This window comes from Chiloscyllium plagiosum, chromosome 6 (assembly GCF_004010195.1).
Source record: "Chiloscyllium plagiosum isolate BGI_BamShark_2017 chromosome 6, ASM401019v2, whole genome shotgun sequence".
NCBI classification, from domain to species: Eukaryota; Metazoa; Chordata; class Chondrichthyes; order Orectolobiformes; family Hemiscylliidae; genus Chiloscyllium; species Chiloscyllium plagiosum.
In genome coordinates, this window is record NC_057715.1 from 70,686,753 (window position 1) to 70,709,237 (window position 22,485).

At 39.8% G+C, this 22,485-nt stretch overlaps 1 protein-coding gene across 5 annotated transcripts in view; it reads left to right on the forward strand.

The window, feature by feature from the left end:
* LOC122550689 (cytoplasmic dynein 2 heavy chain 1) overlaps positions 1 to 22,485 on the forward strand; it is a 555,979-nt gene that overhangs the window by 187,365 nt on the left and 346,129 nt on the right. For all 5 annotated transcript variants that reach the window (XM_043691809.1, XM_043691805.1, XM_043691808.1 and 2 more), the window contains exons 52-53: positions 6,819 to 6,932; positions 22,014 to 22,156. In XM_043691809.1, the coding sequence (XP_043547744.1) occupies positions 6,819 to 6,932; positions 22,014 to 22,156 (257 nt within the window). The remainder of the gene's footprint in view (positions 1 to 6,818; positions 6,933 to 22,013; positions 22,157 to 22,485) is intronic.

Genomic DNA, 22,485 nt, shown 5'->3' on the forward strand with positions numbered 1-22,485 from the left:
AGCACACTAGCTTTCGGAGCGATGCTCCTTCATCAGGTGATAGTGGAGGGCTCGATCGTAACACAGAATTTATAGCAAACATTTACAGTGTGATGTAACTGAAATTATCAATCTGATGTTTAGATTGATTCTAATCTAAAAAGTGAGATAAGAGTTTTACATAAATTCATGCAGTTTTTGAGCAAAGTACAATGTAACTCTACTTTGCTCAAAAACTGCATGCATTCATGTAGGACTCTGAGCTCAAAAACTGTATGAATTTATCTCACTTTTTAGATTAGAATCAATCTAAACATCATGGCATAGACAGGAACACAGGGGGCCAACACTTTCAACATATTGTCTAGCTATCACCATTGTTAACAGCTAACCCGAGAATGCAACTTTTAAAAAAAGGTTTTGTGATTTACACATGAAAGAAGTGAAACTATCACTGTATTCTAACAGATGAAAGGCTTAACAGACAATCAATTTTTCAATGTATAATTTCAGTTACATCACACTGTAAATTTTTGCTATAAATTCTGTGTTACAATTGAGCCCTCCACTATCACCTGATGAAAGTGCATCGCTCCGAAAGCTAGTGTGCTTCCAATTAAACCTGTTAGACTATAACCTGGTGTTGTGTGATTCTTAATTTTGTACACCCCAGTCCAACACTGGCATCTCCAAATCAGAAGTATAAATATAATGTAATAAGTAATTTATATTCCTGTTCTTTGTAATGTTATTCTGTGCTTGCATGCATTGTTTCATAGTTTCTCTGACATCCATAACACAATTGGCCCATCTTCACCCTCTCAATTTTCTAAATGTACTGAATGCCTGCCTTTGTTTGAGAGCCTTCCATGATTTTTGGTGGGCAATTCTGTCTAAAACATGTCTCTCTTGTAATGTGAAAAATGCAGGAAACCTGAATGTCCAGTCCAGGGCACAAGTCTAGAGCAAAATTAACACACCCCTGGTTGCCTAAATAGCAGGGTCATGCTCTTGACCTCCCAGGTCAGGTTTAGAAGAATACAATGCATTGGTTTTGGCATGCTTGGCTGTAGAATTTGCTGTTGAAGTCCACATTAATGCCCTGGAGTTGAAGTGTTCCGAGGCGGAAGATGAGGCATTCTTCCTCCAGGCGTCTGGTGGTGAGGGAGCGGCGGTGAAGGAGGCCCAGGACCTCCATGTCCTCGGCAGAGTGGGAGGGGGAGTTGAAATCCCCCACCTCATCCTAGTTTCAAACTTCCAGTCCCCTTGACTTGTCCGGACTTCAGGCTCTCTGCGTTTATTCCTGATGAAGGGCTTTTGCCCGAAACGTCGATTTTGCTGAAGCTCCTCGATGCTGCCTGAACTGCTGTGCTCTTCCAGCACCATTGATCCAGAATCTGGTTTCCAGCATCTGCAGTCATTGTTTTTACCTTGTAGAATTTGCTTGAAAGATTTAGGCATCAGTCTTTGGGCTCGAGGTCAGGATTTTGCTTAGGTATTACTTCCTTGAATCTTCCAAATTATTAGGCAGGGAAGGAAAGAAGAACGAAAACATTTGCATCTGTACGTTTTGAGTTGTCTGTCAACTTATATTGCTGATAAATACTTTGTGTAATCATAAGACACTTAATGGTACAGTATATGTGGCACACTTTACTGATATGTACAGTCAGTGATGGTCCCATAAGTTACAGGGAGATACTTCGAGCTTCTTGTTCTATTCTTTAACCACTCTAAAGAGCTGCTGTAAACCACGGTGGAACACAAGATCACAAGAGATAGTAATAGAAGTTACCATATTACTTGTTGAAACTACAATATCATTTAACCCTCTTCTCATACCCCACGATTCTAAGATACTAAAGATCTATCTATCTTAACCTTAAAAATCCTCAAGGGTGCAGTTTTCCTAACGCCTTTGGACAGAGATTTCCAAAAGATTACAACCCTTTGATGAAGACATTTCTTTTAAGCATAGTCCTAAATGATTAACCCCTTATGCTGTTCTCTGACCAGCATAAACTACCTCTCAGTCTACCCTGTGAAGCCCCTTAAGTATCTTCAATGTTCAATGATATCAAGTTTCATTTCTCTTAGAGAGTATAGGTCCAATTTATTCATCTTCTTGGCCTGGGACAATATTCGCTTCTAACAGTTTAATGAAGTATCACTGCTTCAATGCAGGTATATATGCTATGATGCCAGCTCAAGGTATTACTGGACAAACCCCAGAATGAAATGTGCCCTGATAGGTCACAGCTTTTTAAAAAATTTGTTGATGTGGTCTGTCACTGATTCAAAAGCACGCAGTATTGCAGTTTTGGGCTTTAACGATAACGCTGAAGTTGATGATGCAAAATAAATGAATATAGGATAGAATAAACCAAACTTTTAACATGTAATACAAAGTTAAGATTTCAAATCATGTGGTAAAATCATAATCATTTTAATCACAAAAGCTTTGTTTTACAGATCACAAAAGCCTCCTTTTACAATACTTGCACCAGAGAGAAACTCTTTCACTAACATCACTGAAAGCTTAATATAACTCCGACTTCAAGTCTCAGTCTGAAGAATCTGATAGCTGCTTCCTGAATATATAAGACCAGAAGAAATAGGAACAGGAGTAGGCCATTTTGCCCCTTAAGCCTGTTCCACCAGTCAATAGAATCATGGCTGAACCAACATTCCTCATGTTCACTTTCCTGCCTTTTCCCCATAATCCTCGATTCCGCTACTGATTGTGAATCTAACTATCTAAGCCTTAAATATACATTAGAACTTTGTTCTCACAGTTCTCTGTGGCAAGGAGTTCCAAAGACTGTCAACCCTCAGAGAGAATAAATTCCTCCTCATCTCAGTCTTAGATTGGCACCCCTTTATTCTAAGTCTATGCCTTGTGGTCCTAGACACTCCCATGAGGCGAAACATCTTCTCATCATTTACCCTGTCAAACCCCTTAAGAATCCTATATGTTTAATGAGATAAGCATAAGAACCATAGAATCTCTACAGTGTGAAAATAGGCCCTTCGGCCCAACAAGTCCACGCCAACTCTCTAAAGAGTAACCCACTCAGACCCATTCCCCCTAACCTATATTTACCCCTGACTAATGCACCTAACCTACACATCCCTGAACACTATGGACAATTTAGCACGGCAATTCACCTAACCTGCACATCTTTGGACTGTGGGAGGAAACCGGAGCACCTGGAGGAAACCCACGCAGACATGGAGAGAATGTGCAAATTCCCACAGTCACCTGAGGCTGGAATTGAACCCAGGTCCCTGGCACAGTGAGGTAGAAGTGCTAACCACTGAGCCGCTGTGCCGCCCCAAAACATTCATGTTCTCGATTTACCCTGATGGCTTTCCTTTAAATGTCAGTTTAGAAGCCATAACATTGCAATGGCTAGGAATTAAACCTGGTCAACTGTTTGGAAGGTAGCTGTGCTCACCAGTGCACCATCATCGCTCTTAGTGAGCTTAAACTTAGTTTCAAATTACCTTTTCAGGGTTTAAACCAAATACTTCTGGAATTATTGTTAAAATTTTAACAAATGTAAATTACGTTCTCCCTTTCTCAACTGTTTTACACATCCATCTTCAACTGAGAACCCTGCAGAACTGCCACAAACTGAAACCAAGACTGAAAGATTTCTCTCCAAGCTGTTGGTGTTCCCCTGCACCCTTAAAAACAGTTCCAGAATCTTCCATCAGAAAGCCCAGCATACTATATCACGTAAAAACCGAAAGAACTGTGGGATGCTGTAAATCAGAAATAAAAACAGAAATTAATGGAAAAGTTCAGCAGGTCTTGTTATGGACTAGACCAGACCACTCAAAACATTCTTAAGCAGGCAGCCCAGATCATAACTTTGCAATTTGTTTGGTAAGTGAACAGTGAAAATTACCCAGATTAGGTTAGCGAGGTTGACTACCAGGTTTTAAAACAGACAAAAGTTTATTCACATGATTACACAATGAAAAACAAAGAACAGAATAAAGAACCCCTTCAGAACTCAGTCTATCCAAACTAGACTTAATTATGCTGCTCCGAATATACACAACAGTCCTAATAAGCAAACCCCCTTAAAAACCAGTACAAATGGAACACATGCTTACAGGTTGAAGTTAGTAGGGCTGAAAGAGAGAGAGAGAGTTTCCACATAGCTCACTGTTGAACATCTCATTAGTTCTGGACTGAACTAAACTGCTCAGCTACAGAGCTGACCACTTCCCTTTCATTACATAGGTCACTTCTAAAACATGGGAAGAAAGTGAGGTCTGCAGATGCTCGAGATCAGAGCTGAAAATGTGTTGCTGGAAAAGCGCAGCAGGTCAGGCAGCATCCAGGGAACAGGAGAATCGACGTTTCGGGCATAAGCCTGAAGAAGGGCTTATGCCTGAAACGTCGATCTCCTGTTCCGCTGTGTTTTCCAGCAACACATTTTCAGCTCACTTCTAAAACATGACCACTTTGACCTGAAATCGCATCTGTTTACATATAAACAAAAAGGCCTCTTAATACCCTTTAATCTCTGTACCAAACCAGTCTAATCAGCACCGAGAGCGGTTTATTAACCCTCTGTAAAAAACAAAGAACATAGTATCCTTGAGAAAAGGAACAGTTTTTAGAAAAAATAAACCAGCTTTGTGACAGTCTGTTTTTGATACTATATTATGTACTTTGTTTACATGCAAACTTGCCATATTTCAACACATCCTATTAGTTTTTAGGAGATATTGTCCTCAAACTGATTTAAAATCACCATAGCTCCATAAATATGCACAAGTTAATTATTAAACCCCTTCAGACACACTAAGAAACTCTGTATGCCACTAGTTCAAAATCCAAACTCCAAATTTAGAAGTAAATGATATTAAGATTATTTATCTACATTATACATCTTTCATCACAATATCCTTCCTTAAATATGGAGATGAGAGATTTGCCCAATATTCCAGGAATGATCTCACTGAAGCTCTGTACAACTTTTTAAAGACTTCTTTATTCCTGTTTATTCAATCACCTATTCATTAAGGCCAACAAACCGCATGCCTTCTTAATTGTTTGCATACACATGTATAACACACTAGAGTTTATCTCAACATCAATTTGTATAAATTTTTTACCTTAATAAAAATCTGCCTTTCTAATCTCATCACCAAAGTGAATGACATGACATTTCTTCACATTATATTCCATTTGCTGTTTGATGTCCATTCACTTCACCTGTCTAAATCTATTGTTTCTTGTATCCTACTCAACTTACGTTTCCACCTAGATTTGTATGGTAAACAAACTTTGTATTTTACTGTCTGTCTCTTTGTTTAAATCATGAATATAGAATGTAAACAGCTGAGAATCAGCATTGATCCTTGAGACACTCCACTAGTCACAGTCTGCAAATGGAGAATACCCTATTTATGCCTACTCTCTGTTTTTTGTCCATCAAACAATCTTATCCATGTTGGTATATTAACTGAACTCTGTGTCCTTATTTTACTAGTTAACCTTTGTATGGCACTTATTGAATGCCTTTTAGAAATCCAGTTATGAAACATGCACTAGTTCCCTTTTATCTACACTCTTAGTTATATCCTGAAAAGTCTTTAACTTTTCAAACAGGATTTCCCCTTCATAAAACCATATCAAGTTTATCTGCTTTGCTAAAGTGCATTGTTAAGAATTCCTTAACAATAGATTTCACCACCTTCCTGGAAAGTGACTTTGGACTGATGGGCATGTTGTTCCTTGTTTTCCTCTCTGTTCTTACTGGAAGAATGGTAGCATGTTTTCTCATTTTCAATCTGCTGGGACCATTCCAGAATCTATGGAACAGATGTTTGTTGACATCATGTGTAAGAAGGAGACATTAAAAGCAGAAGAGAAGTCTATATCCTTCAAATGCCACTTCACAACTCCCTTGATCATCTTGGGAAGTTTCCAAGATACACAAGTTTCGGTTGTTAACCTTTAACATAACATTTCGGGCTGCTCAACATATTGCTCTCAACAAGTCTGCTAACATTCATTGGTTTACTGTCAGTCTGAAAGGCAGCATCTTTGACAGAGTGCAGTACTACTTTACTATTACACTGTAATGTCAGTCTAGCTCAGGTGCTCCATAGATTCATACAGTATGGAAACAGACACTTTGGTCCAACCAATTCACGCTGACCATGTTCCCAGACTAAACTAGTCCCACCTGCCTGCACTTGGCCCATGTTCCTCCAAGCGTTTCCTAAATGTCTTTTAAACATTTTGTGGAATAAGGCGTCAAGAAAAAAACCTGCTGCTTCAGAGAAATTAATTTTACGACTAATTCAGTGCTGGCACAAGTTTAAATTCCATTTTTCATTCAAATAAGTTTTGTGCTCAGGACAGAAAAAGATAAAATTAATTCCTGCAACATTGACCCAGCTAGTCTTGATATGCATATTGCCCATCTTTAGAAGTTCATAAAGCTTGTTATTCATCTTTAAAAGTAACATAATTGAAGTTCTTAAACAGCGGATTGGATTCAACATTCAACTGCTATTCCATGTGGTTGGCAATCTTGCTCTTTTTCCTGTCTGGTTGCTGGTTTTTCTTTTAAAACAGATGTTATTTTAAGACCTTTAATTTGGAGAACATTAGGAGTTCATGAAATAATGTCAACATTATTTGTTCAGTTAAGAAGCACACTTAGTGCTGTAACTTCTGTTAGTCTGTATTTTCTTTCAAATTTAGTAGTCAGTGCACGTATTCTGTTTATTTTTATCTTTCACGCATAGCTGTTCACAATAAAACAGGTATTTAACTGTGGTTTTATGCATTTTTTTCAATATGGCAGGTGAAGTGCCTGGACTATATACACCAGAAGAACTGGAACCAATCCTGTCACCTTTAAAAGACCAGGCTTCACAAGATGGATTCACTGGACCAATCTTTAATTACTTTGCATACAGTAAGTAGATTTTAAGTCCATAATCTTTCTTTTTATATACAACAGGATATGATACTTAATGGACTGGAAGCCCATGTTCAAATTTCACCGTGACAGCTGTGAAATTGAACTTGTTAAATCTGGTCATTTATGTACATTTACGCACAAACGTAAGCCATAAAAATAAAAAAAAGTGTTCTTTAAGGAATGTTCCTGGTCTAGTTTATTTGTGAACATTGGTTCTATATGATGTGCCAAAACTTACATAACACGTGAAAATGGAGCTGGTGGCAAAACTATGAGGGAAATTGAAAAAGATATAATCAATATTCATTCTGGTTTGTTCCTGCCTTCAGGCAGTTCTGCATCTTGCAATGGCCAGTAACCAATAATGGTAATTAATGTGATCTGAATGGGGAGGCTACTGGATTCTTACCTGTGTCAGCAGCAAAGACCTGGCAGGTCCCTGGAAATGACATCCTGTCAGCAAGATCTCCTTTATTTATTCCCACCACCACCAACTACTCCCCCAAATGTCATTCAGAGCCCATCTTCAAAGGTTTTCATTGTCTTCCTGCCACTGTAACACTAACCTCTCCTGGGTTGGCTGCACTGTAGGCTTTGCCCAGGTGCCACCCATGTGCCAATTCCGCCTGGTTTCCAAAATTGAATAGATCTACTCAAAACTGACTTTAGATTGACTCTCAGGCAATATCATATGCGCCAGTGTTGAGGTATCACCAGTGGCATTGTAACCTGCTCTTGGCTCCAGCATCAGAATCTTGACAAAGGCAATAAAATTCCACTCTCTATAGTTAACTCTTCAGGCCCTTGTGGGATATAAGGGCCAGTTAATTATTCCTTGCAGATGAAAAAAAGAGGTGGTTCTTCAGAAAATTTAAAAATTATTACGCATATGAGTAAAATTCTAACAGCAAGGGAAATGTTGATAAGAGTTTAGATTTGTCAATGGAACAACAACTTGATGTGACATTTATCCGTGGGCTCCAGTCCTGCACTATGGCTCACAGAGTCACCAGCAGTAATTTTGTCTGAATTGAACACATGACGTAGGCTGACTTGGGACCCAGTTATCATATGTTAGGTGCAAACGACGAGTGGTTGTAAAGGTAAAAGTCAGCCTGAGCAATCTGAGAAGGATGGCAATTGCTCAGGAAGGCTATTTGGAAAGCCTGTTTTAGGGCTCCAGCACCATGCTCAGTACCTAAAATAGGGTAATAGAAGTTAAAATATTCTCCCCTTCATTCCTATACACTCCCCGTACTTCATCCATTCCATGCTATGCCCTCTGCCCATATCCCATGGGCCCACAGTTTGCCCAGCCCATCCTATGCCCCCTACCCATCTCCCATGGCAACTAATTCCACCCATCACCCTTCCCCTACCTTCACATATGCAACATCCACCCAGTATTCACATTTAGTCAGACAAACAAAAAAATGTCATTACTTAAAAGTTCTATATTGCAGGCTACTCTCTATTGTAAAAGTATACTTATTTGTAAAAACATATTTTGACAGGTCTTGACATTTTCTGACAGACTAGATTGGTATTTTTATAGTTTTCACAGATGCAAGAGGTTTGTACATCTTTTATGCACTGATTTCCTCCTCTCAAAGAGTGTTATTCTGCCAACCCCAACATGGCATGGGACTATATCCACATGGAAAATCGATGTTTCGGGCAAAAGCCCTTCATCAGGAATAGAGGCAGAGTGCCTGCAGGGTGGAGAGATAAATGAGAGGCGGCAGGCACTCTGCCTCTATTCCTGATGAAGGGCTTTTGCACGAAACAACTGCTGTGATTTTCCAGCACCACGCTAATCGAGAATCGGGTTTCTAGCATCTGCAGTCCCTGTTTTTACCTAATCACTTAATTGGCCAACTGCATGCGCCAACTGTGGGCTGATCCCAGTCCTGCTCCTGTAGAAATGGGGATGCTATGTTTATGAATGAGTGTAGGATTCTCAACTTTGAGAGGTTCTCGTTTGTGGCAAAGATTTGCCCCTTATTATCTGATGAAGGAGGCCTCGTGCTCGCCACCATTTACAGCTGGATGACACCTTAAGGAAAATGGTACAGGGGCAAGTTGATTAGGATGAAACCGTTATTCTGTTTGATTGAGCAAATTTCTCTGAGCCCACCTGTAAACCCTCCCCAATATGTGGCCAAAAATGCTGCAGCTGAATGTGACACCTGCAAGCATTCTGAAAGAGCCAGACACTTTTCACATTTCTCTTTTACCTCACCCTTTAATGGAAAAAAACAATGTGTAAGCATATCCAATTTATTTATATTGTTCTTTTTGAATTTAAAGTTCTTAAAATGCTTTTCATGTTTTCTTTATGTTAAATGTAAATCATTCTAATCTTTTTGAAATAAATCCCTGTTTACATCCATTTCAGTCTATGTCCACACTTGCCATGCATGTTTTTGATCATTTGTATAAACAGTTTATAACGATAATTTTTAGAGTTTAAGAATGAAGCGATTTGCAATAACAACCCAGATGAAAAAGTGCCTGTGTTAACATCGCCTTGAAATTTTAATTATCTCCTAAGTAAATAGGACAATACAAGGATACATAGGTGTGCTGAGACCTTTTACAGTGAAATGTATAAATTGATTAGTTATTTATACCTGCTTTCATTTGTGTTACATATTTCGTACAACTTTCTATTTCTACCTTTGCATTTGTCATTAATTTAGACAATTAATAAATTGTTTAAAGTAAGTTACTGGTGTGGAAATTGATCTAATGCTTCTCTGTCAATTACGTAAGTTACGTCTCAGCATGAGCCTGTACAGAAAAATTAATTTCCCTGAACTTCTTATTTAAAAAGAAACTGTTGCAGTATGTCACAAAGGTAAGGATTTGGCTCCAGGTTTTAATAGAAAAAATGTCATTTGTTGGTACAGAATTCGAGTATTGCTTAAAAAAGATACATTTGATGAAGCTTTCTGTCTTGTATTCATCAAAGCAATTTGTTCATGTACCAATTTAAGGGAGAAGCCAGCGCTTATACTGTTTAAAGGGAGACTGTGATTGGTGGAAGCATTGTTGTGGCGAATGAACCAGTTAGACATTGACTGACAGTTAACTGCCAAGCATTGTTTGTATTTTTAAACCAGGCAGATTGACTCTGATCAAGACATTGCCCTGAAAAATGATCCAGAGGACAGCTGTTGCCTGTTTTTATAGAGTTGAAATAGTTGCCTTTTGTGTTTACTAAAGAAGTTGAATCTCTTGTCAAGAGAAGAAGGAGGCTTATGTAAAGATGAGATGTGAAGGCTCAGTTAGAGTGCTTGAGACTTACAAGTTAGCCGAGAAGGACCTAAAGAAAGAGCTAGGAGGGGCCATGAGAAGACATTGGCAGGTAGCATCAAGGAAAAGCCTAAAGCTTTCTATAGGTATCTCAGGAATAAAAGAATGACTAGAATAAGATTAGGACCAGTCAAGGACAGTGGTGGGAAGTTGTGCGTGGAGTCCAAAGAGATAGGAGGCGCTAAATAAATATTTTTCATCAGTATTCACACAGGAAAAAGACAATGTTGTCAAGGAGAAACTGAGATACAGGCTATTAGACTGTATTGAGGTTCATAAGGAGGAAGTGTTAGCAATTCTAGAAAGTGTGAAAATAGATAAGTCCCTGGGTTGAATGGGATTTATTCTAGGATTCTCTGGGAAACCAGGGAGGACTTTGCAGAGCCTTTGGGGCTTTCATCTTTATGTTGCCATTGACTACAGGAATAGTGCCCAGACGACTGGAGGACAGCAAATGTTGTCTCCTTGTTTAAGAAGGGGAGTAGAGACAACCCTGGTAATTATAGACCAGTGAGCCTTACTTCGATTGTGGATAAAGTGTTAGAAAGGATTATAAGAGATAGGAATAATTTGATTAGGGATAGTCAACACTGTTTTGTGAAGGGTAGGTCATGCCTCACAAACCTTATTGAGGTCTTTGAGAAGGTGACCAAACAGGTGAATGAGGGTAAAGCAATTAATGTGGTCTATGTGGATTTCAATAAAGTGTTTGATAAGATTCTCCAAGGTAGGCTATTGCAGAAAATACGGAGGCATGGGTTTGAGGGTGTTATAGCAGTTTGGATCGGAAATTGGCTACATGTAAGAAGACAGAGGGTGGTGGTTGATGGGAAATGTTCAACCTGGATTTTAGTTACTGGTGGTGTACTGCAAGGATTTGTTTTGGGGCCACTGCTATGTGCCATTTTTATAACTGACCTTGATGAAGGTGTAGAAGGATGACTCTAAGGTCGGTGGAGTTGTGGACAGTGCGGAAGGATGTTGCACGTTACAGAGGGACATAGGTAAGCTGTAGAGCTGGACTGAGAGGTGGAAAATGGGGTTTAATGTGGAAAGGTGTGAGGTGATTAACTTTGGAAGGAGTAACAGGAATATAGAGTACTGGGCTAATGGTAACATTTTTGGTAGTGTGGATGAGCAGAGAGATCTTGGTGGACATGTGCAAAGGTTCCTGAAAGTTGTCACTCAGATTGATAGCGTTGTTAAGAAGGTGTACGGTGCGTTAGCTTTTATTGGTAGAGGGATTGAGTTTCGGAACCATGAAGTCATAGAGTCTTGGGGTCATAGAGATGCACAGCATGGAAACAGACCCTTCGGTCTAACTCATCCATGCCGACCAGATATCCCAACCCAATCTCGTCCCACCTGCCAGCACCCGGCCCATATCTCTCCAAACCCTTCCTATTCATATCTCAATCCAGATGCAATTGTACCAGCCTCCACTACCTCATCTGGCAGTTCATTCCATATACGTACCACCCTCTGTGTGAAAACGTTGCCCCTTAGGTCTCTTTTATATCTTTCCCCTCTCACCCTAAACCTATGCCCTCTAGTCATGATTTTATATACCTCCATAAGGTCACCCCTCAGCCTCCGACACTCCAGGGGAACAGCCCCAGCCTCTTCAGCCTCTCCCTTTAGCTCATATTCTCCAACCCTGTCAACATCCTTGTAAATCTTTTCTGAATCCTTTCAAGTTTCACAACATCATTCCAATAGGAAGGAGACCAGAATTGCACCCAATATTCCAACAGTGGCCTAACCAATGTCCTGTACAGCCGCAACATGACCTCCCAACTCCTGTACGCAATACTCTGACCAATAAAGGAAAGCATACCAAATGCCTTCTTCACGATCTTATCTACCTGCGACTCTACTTTCAAGGAGCTATGAACCTGCACTCCAAGGTCTCTTTGTTCAGCAACACTCTCTAGGTCTTTACACTAAGTGTATAAGTCCTGCTAAGATTTGCTTTCCCAAAATGCAGCATCTCACATTTATCTAAATTAAACTCCATCTGCCACTTCTCAGCCCATTGGCCCATCTGATCAAGATCCTGTGGTAATCTGAGGTAATCTTCTTTGCTGTCCACTACACCTCCAATTTTGGTGTCATCTGCAAACTTACCTCTTATGCTCACATCAAAGGTAGAAGACAGAGGGATTTGGTGGAGAGTTGTTTTTCAAACTGGAGACCTGTGACCAGCGGAGTGCCATAAGGATCAGTGCTGGGTCTGTCACGTTGCAGGTGTACACATCTCTGGTGTGGCTGCACTTAGAGTATTGCGTACATTTCTGGTCGCCGCATTATAGTAAGGATGTGGAAACATTGGAAAGGGTGCAAGGGAGATGTATCAGAATGTTGCCTGGTATGGAGGGAAAGTCTTATGAAGAAAATCTAAAGAATATGAGGCTGTTTTCATTAGAGAGAAGAAGGTTGAGAGGTGACTTAATTGAGACACACAAGATGATCAGAGGATTAGATATGGTGGACAGTGAGAGTGTTTTTCCTTGCATGGTGCTGGCTAGCATGAGGGGACATAGCTTTAAATTGAGGGGGGATAGATATAGGACAGATGTCAGAGGTAAATTATTTACTCAGAGTAGTAAGGGCATGGAATGCCTGCCTAAAACAGTAATAAACTTGCCAACTTTAAGGGCATTTAAGTCGTCATTGGATAAACATACGGATGATAATGGAATAGTGTAGGTTAGATGGGCTGCAGGTTGATTTCACAGGTCAGCACAACATTGAGGGCTGAAGGGCCTGTACTGCGCTGTAAGGTTCTATGATCTTTCTGTCTGAAAAGAATAGGGTCCTGTGTACATCCGGTATGTGTGTACATACCTACGCAGCATCAATAACCTCAGTTTGCCACACTATGAGCTTGACTAACTATCCTAAATTGTTTGCTGGTGTAATTCTTCATATACTGTTATTTAACAAATGCTGACCAATCTTGTGTCACCCTGTATGTATGTAACTGCAAGTTTGCCACCCTGTCATGCTGACTGACTACCCTGAACTGGTTGTCAGTGTAATTCTTCACAAACTCAGGCTTATTTAGCAAAGGTTGTTCAGTAATATCTAATGTTGAACACTGATTTGACTTTTGCAAATGTTGACTCTTGGTGGGGTAGTGTTTGTGGCCTATGTTAATAAAGCCATTTTAATGGCACCTCCTTCATACCTCCAACCTACTTATGTCTTGTTTGCATGGGTTTGCTTCCAGCAGAGCTGATCTATTTTCTGCTATTTACACCTATCACTAATACTATTAACAACTATTCATCACCTTAGGTATCTTCTCTTCTACTACTGGCATTTCCTTGTTTCCCACACCCTCATCATCTGTTCTGTTTATCCCTCCTCCCCCTTTGTGTACAGTATATAAAAAAAAATCCACCCCAATCACTTACAAAGTATCATATTGAACTACAAAATTAACACTGCTTTACTCTCTCCATAGATACTTCCAGACTTGCTGAGTTTCTCTAGCACTTCCCTATTTTACATTAGATCTCCAGTATCTATAATACTTTATTTAAACAATGTTATTTATTGGTGGCACAACCAGAAGACAAATGAATATGCTAATTGTGAAATGTGAGGGGATGTTTCATTTTTGCAAACTCATGGCAGGAGATAAGACAATGCTGATGTTGTAATAGAGAAAATGTGAGAATTAAACTCTGAGACCAATCAAATCTGGATAAATTGGAATCAAAGATTGGTATGAAAACCTATGACAGAAAAAGAAATTGTCTTTAAAGAGAAAACAGTTCACGTACTATCAAGATATGATCCCATGATGACAAAATAAATGGTAAACGAATACAGAACTCCCTAAATTAAGTAAAAGATGGAGTGTATGACAAAACAGAAAGATAGCTGTTAGGTGCTATGCGTAGGGATGGTTAATACAAGTGAGAACCACACAAAATGAATCTAGCACGCTCAGCACCAAAGTAATAAACCTAATGAGAAAATCCAAGAGTGAATATGAGAAGAGACAAGATAAAAGGAAACCTAGAAGCAGAAAAGGATGGTAAAAGGAGAAGTTGAGCTGATTAGAGACCAAGAGGGGGCTTGAGTAGAGGACATGGTTAAGGAAATGAATACTGTGCACCTGCCTTTGTCAAGAAAGACGATGTTGCCCAGGTCATAATGAAAGAGGAGGTAATTGAGACACACTGGATGAGATACCAATTGATAAAGAGATGATCTTAAATAGGCTGACTGTATTTAAAGCTGATAAATCACAGAGTCATAGAGATAAACAGCATGGAAACAGAGCCTTCAGTCCAAATTGTCCCTGCCGACCAGATATCTTAAATTGATCTAGTCCCGTTTGCCAGCACTTGGCTCAAACCCTCTAATCCCTTCCTATTTATATACCCATCCAGATGCCATTCAAATGTAGTAATTGTACAGCCTCCACCACATCCTCTGGCAGCTCTTTCCATGCATGCACCACCCTTTGCATGAAAAGGTTGCCTCTTTGGTCCCTTTTAAATCTTTCCCTCTCACCCAAAATCTATGCCCTCTAGTTCTGGACTCCCCCACCCAGGGTAAAGAACTCATCTATTTATTCTATCTATGCCCCTCATGACTTTATAAACCTCTATAAGGTCACCCCTCAGCCTCCGATGCTCCAGGGAAAACTGTCCCAAACTATTCATCCTCTTCCTGTAGATTAAACCCTCAAACATTCAGCATCTCCCTCTAGCTCAAACTCTGCCAATATCCTTGTAAATCTTTTCTGTACCCTTTCAAGTTTCAAAACATCCTTCCTATAGGTGGAAGACCAGAATTGCACACAATATTCCAAAACTGGCCTAACCAATGTTCTGTATAAGTGAAAGTGAGTACTGCAGATGCTGGAGATTAGAGTCAAGAGTGTGATGCTGGAAAAGCACAGCAGGTCAAGCAGCATTCGAGGAGCAGGAAAATTGAAGTTTCAGGCAAAAGCCCTTCATTGGGAATTCCTTTTGCCCGAAACATCGATGTTCCTGCTACTTGGCTGCTGCCTGACCTGCTGTGCTTTTCCAGCGTCACAATGTCCTGTATAGCTGCAACATGACCTCCCAACTGGTATACTCAGTGCTCCAATCAATAAAGGAAAGCATACTAAATGTCTTTTTCACTATCCTATCTACCTGAGATTCACTTTCAAGGAACTAGGAATGTGCGTTCCAAGGTCTCTTTGTTCATCAACACTCCCCATTAAGTGCATAAGTCCTGCCTTGATTTGCCTTTCCAAAATGCAGCACATCACGTTTAACTAAATTAAACTCCATGTGCCACTCCTCAGTCCATTGACCCATCTGATCAAGATTCCATTGTACTCTGAGACAACCTTCGTCACTGTACACTGCACCTCCAATTTTGGTGCCTCCTATGTTCATGTCCAAAATCATTAATATAAATGACGCAATACAGTGGACCCAGAACCAGGATTGGTAGAGATACAGGGTCAAGAGTGTGGTGCTGAAAAAATATTGCATATCAGGCAGCATCCGAGGAACAGGAGAAGCGACATTTCGAGCATAAGCCCTTCATCAGGAATGAAGGGAGGGAGACATTCATCTGCTTCTCGGATTCTGCCTGACCTGCTGTGCTTTTCCAGTGCCACACACTCGACTCTGATCTTCAGCATCTGCAGTCCTCACTTTCTACTACTTGGTAGAGATACACACAAAAAAATTTTAGGCTGAAGTGAAAATATAGGCTGAAATTACAGAAGCATTGGCCATAATATTGCAATTCTCCTTAAATCCACGGATGGTGCCAGAAAACTGGAGAACTGTAAACGTTATGCCCACGTTGAACTGAAAATAGATGTGCCAAGACAAACACTTTGAAGAGGTTGGACTCAAAACAGATTCTTGAACAAGAAGCAATATTGACTTTGTTTTCTACGAACCAAATGAAATGATTTAAAGAAATTGAAACAAAAGCAGAAATTGCTGGCAAAACTCAGCTAGTCCAGAGAAATTCGAAATAATGTTTCGAGTTTGGTGACTCTTCATCAAAACATCATAAAAAAATAGAATCTGTTTTGTCAGTGCTGCAATTCTTGCTCAAGCAAATGTGTAAGAATAAAGCCAACAACTACTGATAAGTCAGTATTGCCCTGGTGGTCAGAACGATTTTGGAGACAGAGGGTTGATTTTTCCTGTCTTTAGGTTAGGTAATGTTTTTAGTGAGTTTCCTGAAGGGTTTCCCATCATGGTTCACTGTGATCTTTCTCATGCAAGCACTGCTCCCCTAATTGTTGATGCATCCAGGCTCTGCAGAACCCTTTTTATGCAAAGCAGTTTGCTTGATTGGCACTACATCCACAAGCATTGACTCTTTCCAACATCGATGCTCAGTAGCAGCAGAGTGTACTATTTACAAGATGCACTGCACAAATTCAAAGATTTTCGGACAGCACCTTCCAAACCCAAGACCACTTCCGTATAGAAGTTCAAGGGCAACAGATATATGGAACACCACCATCTTGAAGTTCCCTTCCAAGCCACCATTCTGATTTGGAAATGAATCGCTATTCCTTCACTGTTGTTGGGTCAAAATCCCAGAATTCCCTCCCTCATGGCATTGTAGGTCAACCTACAGCAAGTGGACTGCAGCGATTCAAAAAGGCAGCTGACTACCATCCTCTCAAGGGCAACTACGGGCAGGTAATAAATGCTGGCCAGACAGTGACACCCATATATCATGAGAATGAATAAAAAAAAATCATGTGGCAGCAAAGGTGGAAGTACTCACTGCTGCTGCGACCATGCAACATTCATGCTTCTGACATCATATTTAAACCCAGCTGTGAACCACTTCAAATGCAGCAACTGGCCTTCATTCTGTGCTGTTAGACTATTTTGGGAAAAGTCTAGAATTGGAAGCAGGCATCTCACTCTGGCAAAAGGTACCTGGAGGTGAGGAGTGCCATCCTGTTTCCTATGGATCAGCAATGGAGGCTGCATTGCTTGTCTAACCGGCCTGGACCAACATAGTGACCCAGATCAATGTTGTTTGGCACACCAAAAGAAATGCTCTGTAGTACTGAAAGAAGGTTAATAATCTTCTGTCGTCCTCTAGGATAAATACTACCATCTCTCTGTTTTCTTATTCTCACTCTAACTCTGCCGCTGCAATGTCATGACGTAACTGAGAGGATTATACCAATAATCATGCCCCATTGTTCTGTAAGCATCACTGAAATTTAAAGAAGTATAAAATCCCAATGAGATCACCAAAATGACTAATTTGTCTGACTGATTGCTGTTCAGGCCAAAATCAGTTCATTCAGGTTTTGTCATTAACAGAAAGCAACTCGATTACACTTAACTTAACAAGAGCAGTGAAAGAAATCATGGACTAATCTACCATTATGCAGCTTAAATTGTACCCATTCAAAAACCCAAATACTCACTCACTCACTCACACTCTCTCTCTCTCTCTCTTCCCCCCCTCCCTTTCTCACATACACACATTCTCACACATGCACACACAATTAAGACAATCACATGGTCAAACACCATGTAGTAAAAGAATATAGACAGCTTAAACAAAATTCTGAAGATAACAAGCCCAAATTTCAAGATGAGGTTAAATTGTGTCAAAGAGTCTTTTGTTGTTTTTGCACTTATGGGACACTGTTGTCTGTCGGGTGAAAGTTGTTATTAGTTTGATGGTTGATCAAGTGGACCTTCTCTTGTAACAAAATTTTTCTGGAGATCTGTAGTAATCTTTGAGTGGTGATCCTTTGCTTTTGTGATTGTATTTGCACCTCAGAGTCAGAAGATGCATTTTGAAGTCCACCCTGATATTACCGACATGAAGAAACCTGATTGCTGCCTTAGTATTCTGTGAAATGTTAACATCGAATTCAGTGTCCTGAAGAAGGGCTAATGCCCGAAACGTCGATTCTCCTGTTCCCTAGATGCTGCCTGACCTGCTGCGCTTTTCCAGCAACACACTTCCATCTCTGATCTCCAGCATCTGCAGACCTCACTTTCTCCTCGAATTCAGTGTGCACTATATGTGAGAACCAACTTTACTTCTTGGGTGATAGAATCCCTCAATGAAGATGGCTATAACACAAAAAGAGATGATTGCATCTTGACCTGCCAGACTGTAATTTAGGCTGTGAATTATCCCGCAATATTCAATAAAGAAAATGTGTAAAGATACAAAGCCAACAATAATGCTACAACTATTTCTAGACTTCTATTATAAACCTATTAACTCTGTTTTAAAACAAAATGTAAACTTTACCAATTTTAAAAATACAGAGGAATTTAAATATACCGACTACGCCAATAACATGAACGTAAGCGTTTCTAACTTGTGTTAGTAAATGATGAGTATTTTACCTTTTCCAAAATTCAGTAATGGTTACCTACATACTTGTCAAATGTTGATTTTATTATAAAACATTTGGATACTTTCTGTGTTGTACCATTTTGCAATGTCAGAATGCTGAAACTGGTTCAAGATTAAGTGTCATGCAAAGTTAATATAGTTGTGATATAGTTGTTGTTGCTGCTAGAAAAGGGCCACTCAAAGATTAGGAAGGTATTCTATGTGTGGAGCTTCAGGAGATGGGGGAGATACTAAATGAGTATTTTGCATCAGTGTTTACTGTGGAAAAGGACATGGAAGTTATAGAATGTGGGAAGTAGATGGCGACATTTTGAAAAATGTCCATATTGAGAAGGGGGGGATGCTGGATGTCTTGAAACATATAAAAGTGGATAAATCCTCAGGACCTGATCAGGTGTTCCTTAGAACTCTTTGGGAAGCTACGGAAGTGATTGCTCGGCCCCTTGCTGCGGTATTTGTACCATCGATAGTCACAGATGAGGTGCCGGAAGACTGGAAGTTGGCTAACGTGGTACCACTATTTAAGAAAGGTGGTAAGAACTTGCCAGGGAAGTATAGACCAGCGAGCATAATATCGTTGGTGGGCCGAATCCTGAGGGACAGGATTTACATGTATTTGGAAAGTCAAGGGCTGATTAGGGACAGTCGGCATGGCTTTGTGCGTGGGAAGTCATGTCTCACAAACTTTATGGAGTTTTTTGATGAAGTAACAAAAAGGATTGATGAGGGCAGAATGGTGGATGTGATCTATGTGGACTTCAGAAAGGCATTCAACAAGGTTCCTCATGGTAGATGGGTTAGCAAGATTAGATCTCATGGAATACAAGGAGAACTACCATTTGGATACAGAACTGGCTCGAAGATAGAAGACACAGGATGGTGGTGGAAGGTTGCTTTTCAGACTGGAGGCCTGTGACCAGTGGTGTGCCACAAGGAAGGGTGCTGGGTCCACTATTTTTTGTTAGTTATATAAATATTTAGATGTGAACATAGGAGGTATAGTAAGTATGTTTGCAGATGACACCAAAATTGGAAGTGTAGTGGGCAGCAAAGAAGGTTACTCAGATTACAACAGGATCTTGATCAGATGGGCCAATGAGCTGAGGAGTGACAGATGGAGTTTAATTTAGATAAATGTGAGGTGCTGCATTTTGGGAAAGCAAATCAGTGCAGGACTAATATACTTAATGATAAGGTACTGGGGAGTGTTGCTGAACAAAAGAGACTTTGGAGTGCAGATTCATAGTTCCTTGAAAGTGGAGTCACAGGTAGATAGATAGTGAAGAAGGTGTTTGGTATGCTTTCCTTTATTGGTCAATGCATTGAGTATCGGATTGGGAGGTCATGTTGTCGCTGTACAGACATTGGTTAGGCCACTTTTGGAATATCAGAAGGATGCTGAGAAACTTGAAAGGGTTCAGAAAAGATTTACAAGGATATTGCCAGGGTTGGAGAGTTAGACTTATAGGAAGAGGCTGAATAGGTTGGGACAGCTTTGCCTGGAGCATTGGACACTGAGAGGTGACCTTATACAGTAGAGGTTTACAAAATCATGAGGGGCATGGATAGGGTAAATAGACAAGGTCTTTCCCTGGGATGGGGGAGTCCAGAACTAGAAAGCATAGGTTTAGGGTGAGAATGGAAAGATTTAAAAGGGACCTAAGGGGCAACGTTTTCATGCAGAGGGTGCTGCGTGTATGGAATGAACTGCCAGAGGAAGTGGTGGAGGCTGGTATAATTGCAACGTTTAAAAGGCATTTAGATGGGTATATGAATAGGAAGGGTTTAGAGGAATAGGGCCAAGTGCTGGCAAATGGGACTAGATTAGATTGTGATATCTGGTTGGCATGGACGAAGGGTCTGTTTCCATGCTGTACATCTCTGTGACTCTATGACACTAAGTCAGATTCCAGAATGAAACCTGGCTTGATAGATCATATTATTTCTTAGCTTAATATGGTGTACTTTTACTGAACATCAACACAAGGCTGCAGATGTATTTTAATAATAAAACATGTCTATTGCACATGCTAAAAATGTCTACATATAGCACTGTTTGTTGGGCGCTCCTCTGTATCAGGAATTTAACATCAACACTTAAGGGAAGGTGTTATTACAGTGCAACGTGTTTACATTGTGATTAAGTTCTGCACTTATCTTTCTTTTATACATGGGGGTCACTTAGCTCAGTTGGTTGGATGCATGGTTTGCAATGCACTTTAATGTGTAACTGTGTGAGTTCAATTCCTGCAGTGGCTGAGGTTATCATGACCGACTCTCCATCTCCACATCTCCCCTCGCTGGAGGAATGCTGACCCTCATGTTAAACCATCACCAATTGTTTCTGTCTAATGAGAGAGTAGTCCCATGGTCTGGTGGGACTATGGTGACTTTATCTTTACCTTACTGAGCAAACCAGCAATCTATGACCACTATCATTCTTGAAATAGAAGGCCTGATTAACAAAAATGAAGAATTGTAATAATTTTGAAACTTAGTGGGATTTGATGACCCACCATGTCATTAGTGTCTGAAGGATCTGTCTTGATTGTATTTGTCATTTAATGTTCTCAAGATATTTGATCATTATCTCTGACCCATTTTTACCATATCCTAATTCTGAGTGTAAGAAATTGGTTGCACATGGTATTATTGTTTGTTCAGAACTCTGAAATCTTTTCACTTTATTTTCTTACTAAGTACCTTGGATCTCGCTCTTTGCCTACTTTAAAAGTAAATAATTTCTCGCTAGATTGCAATGCAAATGTTGTGCTCTGGTCAGGGACTGTAATAGCCTTACAATATCCATTCAAGATGTGGGTACACAAATTTATAATAGAAATGTGAAAGTAAGGGCTTATTGTATAATTTTAAGGACAGACTTGCACTGGAGCATTTTGACGCCATTACAACTTTCCGTAACCCTACTTTACATGAATACTATTCTTGGTCTTGATACTGCATTGAAACTTAATAAGTGATCACTTAGTTGATAAAAATCAAAGTATCAAACTCCATTTTGGGGTACACATTTTTTCACAGCTGGTGCAAAGTGCGTTGTATCAAATTATCCACTTGTTGTACTGAATAACCACTTCTTGCATTCAGTTTTATTGCAGTCAGAAGAAGTAAATATCGTTTAGAGTACTATAAGTATGATTGGTTGAATCGAATTTCTACCTCATGATAGTAAAGTGGGAACTGAATAAAATCCCCTACTCATCCAATCTGTGTCACCCAAAAACTATTAATAGTTTTGTCTTTAAGTATGCAGTATTAGGAGATAATAGTTATCATTCTATTTAATATTCCTGCTGTTATTAATGTTATTTGAAAATAAACGAAAGTACATTTTTTTTTAAAATATAGGAATACAGCAGAATTTGCACGTTGTTCTTATAATGGACTGCACCAACTCCAATTTTACAATTAATTGTGAAAGTAACCCAGCTTTTTACAAGAAATGTTCTGTGCAATGGATGGAAGGCTGGTCTAATAGCAGCATGAAGAAAGTAAGTTGAAAACCTCAACACTATTCACACTGTTCCTATAAATATCCAGCTCTGGTTAGTCTCCCAAGATTCCTTTTGAAGGCATGATTGAACCTTTTAGATGGGTTCTATCCTCAGAGGAAAACATAATTAGGAACAGTTTTCAAATTAATTTGCTGAATATGTAAATCCATGTGGAAAAAAGAATCAAATAGTTTCTGTTTGATGCCTTTGGGTCTGGTTAGCTCAGCTGGCTTGACAGTTACTTTATACATTATATTAGTGCTAACAGCATTGGGCTCAATGAGGTTGATTTGGGACTTACCTCCTTGGCTACTTCTGGTAAAAAA